Consider the following 6,665-nt stretch of genomic DNA (forward strand, 5'->3'; position numbering starts at 1 on the left):
CTGAGCGCTTTGTCCGTGCGACGCACTCGTGTGTCTCTGTTGCTGTTGGCACTTGGCTGTTGCGTGCCCCGTGTGGCCCGACTTGGCCACCACCAACGCCACGCCACGCCACGCCGATCAGATTAGATCGAATCGAATCGCGCGTCTCCGCTTTTTTTATTGTCAGTTTGTGACTAAAAGCGCTGGTCAACTAAAACGTGTTTGACCTGCGTGGCGTCCCAACAGTCATCAGAGGGCGATCTGCACAGCCTGGAGGCTGCGAATGCGAGCATCGCAGGTGACGCAGGATAAAGCTGTGCCACGTGGCATCCGTGGTGGTATCACTGCCAACCACCCGATCCAGCTGATTCTGCCGGAGCTGTACATGGTACTATTCGGTCTAGAGTTACTGACAGGACATTTCGCGATGACGCCGTGTCGATTGCACGGCTGGCTGGGCGCGTCATCACCTACTATCAAGTATCATAAATTTAACACCGTCACACACTAGTCACACCGCTCCCCGCCGGGCCCCCGCTGCATCGTCGATCTGCGACGACAGGACGCGACGTCGAGCCGTAAGCCCGTATACCTACTCCACCCGTCACGTCCCAAAATAAATACAGGATATCTTTTTTACTTTTAAATATTTTATGTCTTATTATGAATTATATAAATATTTATTTTATCATTTGAAATACTATAATAACAATAGATTTTTTTATTTGTATTAAAAACTTGACTAAGACAAAAAGTCAAACACTGATATCTAAAAGTAAAAAATAAAATGGGGAGAAGGACACGCCGATGAAGGGGGCAGTACAACTACGTACAAGCAAGTGGGAGCAGCTCAAGTGCAGGACACGCGGGCTCCACCGCCGCAACTGCAACGGCGGCAACAGCAGCAACCACCCAACCCAACCCAACCCAACCCGCGCCCGTCAAACTATCACGGAGGAAACACCGTTCCGGTCAACACGACAGAGAGATGATAGGAAAAAGAAAGAGAACAGGCAGAGCAGCACAGACACTGAAACAGGAAACAGCGGCCGAGCAGCGCATTAGCAACCACGCGGCATGTATATATAGGACCCCCGAGGGCGCGCGCCTCGGCAGCCGCTCGAGCCGATCAGCGAGCGGGCCTCTGGGAGAGGTAGGGAGCCATGGGGAGGTCGCCGTGCTGCGAGAAGGGGCACACCAACAAGGGCGCGTGGACCAAGGAGGAGGACGAGCGGCTGGTGGCGTACATCCGGTCGCACGGGGAAGGGTGCTGGCGGTCGCTGCCCAGCGCGGCGGGTCTGCTGCGCTGCGGCAAGAGCTGCAGGCTGCGGTGGATGAACTACCTCCGGCCGGACCTCAAGCGCGGGAACTTCACCGACGACGAGGACGAGCTCATCATCCGCCTGCACGCCCTCCTCGGCAACAAGTTCGTGAGCCGTCTGCCGTCTGTCGACGAGACAGCGTCCTTCTTCTCTGTGTCTACCTTTATTTTCTCGACGGCGCTGCCTGACGTCACGCGCCGCGCTCGCAGGTGGTCTCTGATCGCCGGGCAGCTGCCGGGCCGGACGGACAACGAGATCAAGAACTACTGGAACACGCACATCAAACGCAAGCTCCTGGCCCGCGGCATCGACCCGCACGCGCACCACCGCCCGCAGGCGCTGCACCACGTGGCAGCAGCAGCCCTCGTCCCGGCCCCCGCCGCGAAGCCGAAGCCGAAGCCGGCGGAGTCGTCCGACGACGGCGGGCGCAGCAGCTGCAGCTGCAGCGGCAGCGGCAGCAGCGCGGGGGAGCCGCGGTGCCCCGACCTCAACCTCGACCTGTCCGTTGGTCCGCCGGACGCGCCCACCTCGCCGCCGCCGCCGTGCCTGTGCCACCGCGCCTGGGAAGCGTGCGGCTGCCAGGCAGGCTGACGGCTGAGGCAGCAAGAGTTCAGATTTTTTTTTTGTTAGGCAGTTGAAACAAGGCTAGTGTGAACCGAGAGGAGATCAGTAGCTAGGACACTGTCTCAGAGAAAGAAAGAAAAAAAAAAACCAAAAGGATTCTTGAATATCTGGCTCAAACAATTTCCCCAGCACGTACAGCGTTCGCGTCTTCAGTTTTACAACACGAGAGGAGGAACTCCTTTGAGATTTGGCGGCAGAACTCTTGAATCTTGAGGCACGTTATAAATGCGCACAGGTACTAACACAGTATCACAAACGAAAAAAAAAGGCTAGCCAGATCGGCAGCCAGCCACCCACCTAACTGGCTTTATTCACAGGCGAACGGTCGTTTTGAAAGCGCGGCGACTGGACCGGGGGCCGCGTGTCGCGACGCGGTTCAGTTTTGGTAGGTAGCCGAATCTTTGTAGAAGTAAAGTAGTAGTACTAGTAGGACATGGTACCGGATGAGGAGGAGCTGACAACCCAAAAGCGGGCGGGCGGGCGGGCTGTGACTGACCGCCCTCAGCGCAGGCAGGCACAACAACCCGATGGGGGTGGTTGGTGTTGTTGTTGGTGGATGTGGTCTTTCGCTGCCGTTGGGGTTTATTCCTCTCGTTGCAGCTGCGTCTTCGTCATGGTCATCCTGGTCGTCGTCTTCGAACGCTCGGAATTCGGAGCTCTCTGTTCCTTTCGTTGCGTGCCGACTGCGGAGTACTACTCCGTACTAGTATGCAGCAGCTGTTTTTTCTTTCTTACTCGGGAATCGGGATTGAACGAATCAGCGTCCGTCTTGGTGATCAAACCCAACACGATTTCCGCGCGCTCTGTCTTCTTTTCTTTCTCCCACACCGGAACTCAGTTTTTTTTCCTGTCCCACCCAGTGACTGACGTGCAAGGAATCCACGTTGCTATCGTCGGTCTGTCGATGCCGCGCGCTTCCCTTTTTGACCTTCAAAAGGTACTAACTCGAGTGAAGTTCCTGTGGGATCCCTTTCAGCGCACGGTTTTTCCGCAGTGTGCTGCGGGGCTACGTCGGCGTCGCGTCCGTTTCTTTGCGTTTTTTCTTTTCTCTCTCTCTCTCTCTCTTTGATTTTTTGCAGATTGGTGACGGGTGCTTATTTCAACCCGGGAAGAATGACAGATCCTCGCAGCCAGCCCACTGTATGCGTCTTCGTACATCGGAGCTCGCGTCACGATGCACACATCTCTTTCCAATCATGAACCAGTCACCCTCTAAATTATATAATCAAACTTAAATAAGTTCAGACGTAAACAAACAATATATATTATTAAATAAATCATATAATCTATATATCTAGATTATGATAACCCATAAATAGGTTAATATATATGCTTATATAATCAATAAGCTGAATTATATAATCCTAGAATGGAAACAAAACAGGATCTGAGTCTATAAACATGTTCTGATGCACAGTCTAGAGATGTTTCAGACAGTATGTCAAAACACAGCTAACCCTAAAAATATGATTTTAGACATATATAGTTTTTACATTATTATAATAATGTATACAATAAGGGACTGTTTGTTTCAACTTATAAATTATATAATCTTAATTATAGTCTAAATTATATAATCTAGATTATAATTTAGACAGATTATAATCTACATAGTTGTTTGGTAGTCTACATTATACAAATATAGATTATTCACAAAGATAACAGTAACTTCGTTTGTTTATTTGAGGTGAGAAAAGAAGGATGTCATATATTATAATTTCTATTTACATAACCATGAGTAGTGATTTTTTTTACCAAAAATAATCTAAAATAAGCTAATTTTGATCTGGTCTTTATATTATATAATCTGAACCTGTAATTTAAGTGTTTGTTTATCTGCTGAATTATTTGTGCTGGATTATATTATCCGGATAGATTATAATCTAAAATAAACGGAACCTTATGAACAATTGATGATTATGAAAATAATCATATCGCCATTCGATCGTGGCACTTTGTCCCTGCTCGGTTCATCATTTCATTCAGTACTGTACGAACGAACCGAGCACCTGCAGTTATATATGGCTGGCAGCTGGCTGCAGGTCGCAGTTTGGGGACGCGCAGCGTGCTCAAATTTGCTTCGTGCGCGAGGCGTTCCCCTAGAGATCGGGCACATGCCGTGGATCTTATTAATTACCTGGAACAAGAATTTGTTGGTGATGTCGACTCACAACGCTTCCCTACCTGCGAGAAAAGACCTCTACTGCTACTTCCGTCTTAAAACAAATGTATATCCGATCGAGAAAGATCAATCAGCCTCGGAATTTTAGCTAGGATTCAATGTACTAAAAGTTATTAAAAAATGTTATAAATTATTTTATTGTTTACTCTACTAGTAGATTATTAAACTTAAAAGTTCTAATTTGTCCTATCGTAGGGAGATATAACCAAGCGAAAACTATATCTAACCGGAAGCATTTTAAGATGATACTTTTAAAACCTTTTGATATAGAATGAATTAGAATTTGATACATCGGTAGAGTAACTGATACAAAATCGGAAACGCATAGTCACCCAAAATTTAACTAACTATGTGAAACAACAACAACAACACTAATATTTACGTATTTTGTAACAAATACTGTCACATTAATCGTAGAATAGTATAGCTATAGTGGATCTATATGGGGATATGATTGGATTATTTATAAACCCTTATGAACTTGAGACTAAAAGAGCACTAATTTATTGGTTTTTTCTCTGAACGTGCATGAACACTCGCAGTTGTCAACATGCAACGCACCGCACGTTAATTTGCCCCCCACCCAGTTTGGCGGTAGTAGTAGTAGTGTAGTACCTCGTGATTAGTTAGATTCATCAGATGAGCGTTCATCTCAGTAGCTCACACACATCTAGTCGGGGGCTACGTACCTACTCCTACCTACCTTTGCTTCTGCCGTCTGGTACATTCTATAGCTCTAGCTTCCCAACCGATCGAGATTAATGTAGCTGATCTATGACCTAAGCTGGCTACTACTAGGATAGATGGGCACAATCAATGGCTTGTTTCGAACCAGCTCGATCGGGGGTGGTGGTGGTAGTGGAAGGATCGGAATCCGGACGGGACGGGGGCGGCAGGTTGTTGGTAGTAGCTGGAAGTTGGTGGAGAGACGACGGTATCACCACCCCCTGGCTCGCCACCTCACCTAATCAGCTAGTAGTATTTTGCTGGCTGACGCCGCTGGTTTGCTTTAAAAAAAGAAACGTGATTGCCGTGCGGCGTTAGCGGCCCGCTCGATCTGTCTCCATGAACACTCCTCCCGCGTCACGCGCGACAGCGATTCGTGATTTTTAGGACACGTCTGAATTCTAGGTTCTAATCCTACTACACTCTGTGTCAAGATTCTTCCGCGCAGTGTAGCGCTAGCCTGCTTTTCTCTGAGGTGGCGTGGCGCCACAGCGGCGGGGGAGCCGAAATGCTGTTGGAAAACGGCTGGTAGGTAGGTGCATCGTGTCGTATATATATGGTGAGTTGGTTGATGACGGGATGGCGGCGCGGAGGTCGTGTGTCGTTGCCTCAGCTCACAGAATTTGCCTCGCTGGAAAGGAAAAAAAAGGTGGTTTAGCCGAGAGTTACGTGCTGTTCTGTTCCTCCTCCTCTGCGTCTTGTTTTGTGCCACAAATTAAGCCATGAAACTGTTGGGAAGGCGTCTTAGAAGGATTTCAGGGGAAAGGTGGTTGGGTTGCTGTTCTGGATAAACACGCATGATATCTCGGGACGGGATGTTCAATGCCGTTTGGTTGGCCACAGCCCCTCCTACCTACCTACCTACAGCAGCCAGCAGCGCTCGTACGTGGTGTGTGTGTGTGCTGTTTGTTTGTGATAGGCATTATTTATGGCCAACCGGATCGGTCGGTGGTGCAGAGCTGCGATAGGAATATACCAGAGCTGCGTTGGCGGGATGTAGCAAGGGTTAGGTAGGTGCAACCAGATTTCTGGTTGCAGGCACAAGCCTGGACCGCTGGAGACCACATGAATGCACATATCTGTATGACTTTGACTGCATGCCCGGTTGCAGACTGAATCTTTGATCGTTCTTCTCACCGTAATCTTGAGACTCTGCTCCAAATGCGCATGCTTCGTTTTTTTTTTTTTTTTTTTTTTTTGTCTTTGCGGGGCGGACTACTAACATTAACAACTCCATCCACTCGGGGCCTCAGAACTGAGGGAGAGAGTACTGGGCCAATCTCAACCTCGTCGCCCACAATAAACCACTGCTCTGGGCCACGGGTCACGTCGAACCAACAACAGTCCATCAAGGCCCAGCTGAGGTTTCTGGTGCTGTCGGCCGGCCCGCGCAGAAGGCTTGCCGGCGGGCGCCATCGCAACCAGATTTTCTGGTGCGCGCGCAGAAGGTTTCTGGATATTCACGTCGGAGGTTTCGTGGATGTGAATATGGGTTGGATCCGGACAATCCGGTGGCGTGGTGCGAGACAGGGCGGCCGAATTGTTTACAGTTTACACACACGCACGCCCTGGATGCCGCAGCTGCTCTGGTGACACGTGTGGTCTACGTCCGCGCGACCACTACTCATCGCGCCCGCGGCGCATTCATGCATGATGTATACTCCTGCGGTCCTGCCAGCCATGGTTGTGACGTGTCCGCTACCACGGCCGTCTACTACACGAAGAACAGAGGTCCCGTTTTCATTGATCCATCTGGAATTCGGACATGACTCTAGTTCGGACGGTCCAGACCCCAACTCATAAACTTCTTCAAATCTTGAAATTTGATTCAA

The 6,665-nt window shown here is 49.4% G+C and overlaps 1 protein-coding gene across 2 annotated transcripts; it reads left to right on the top strand.

The window, feature by feature from the left end:
• Nucleotides 1-932: 932 nt before the first annotated feature.
• LOC100384181 (uncharacterized) lies at nucleotides 933-2,031 on the top strand. Of its 2 annotated transcripts, XM_008657091.4 has the most exons (2): nucleotides 933-1,405; nucleotides 1,511-2,031. In XM_008657091.4, exons 1-2 carry the CDS (start codon nucleotides 1,143-1,145, stop codon nucleotides 1,890-1,892), a joined length of 645 nt encoding a protein of 214 aa, XP_008655313.1. In that variant the 5' UTR covers nucleotides 933-1,142; the 3' UTR covers nucleotides 1,893-2,031. The 2 variants fall into 2 exon arrangements, with proteins under 2 accessions (XP_008655313.1, NP_001170228.1); NM_001176757.1 differs by having other exon boundaries at nucleotides 1,112-1,993.
• Nucleotides 2,032-6,665: the final 4,634 nt, after the last annotated feature.

This window comes from Zea mays, chromosome 8 (genome assembly GCF_902167145.1).
Source record: "Zea mays cultivar B73 chromosome 8, Zm-B73-REFERENCE-NAM-5.0, whole genome shotgun sequence".
Lineage (NCBI taxonomy): Eukaryota > Viridiplantae > Streptophyta > Magnoliopsida > Poales > Poaceae > Zea > Zea mays.

What these genes read in the sequence shown, in the direction of transcription:
- LOC100384181 (NM_001176757.1), top strand. Translation starts at nt 1,143, where the DNA reads ATGGGGAGGTCGCCGTGCTGCGAGAAGGGGCACACCAACAAGGGCGCG.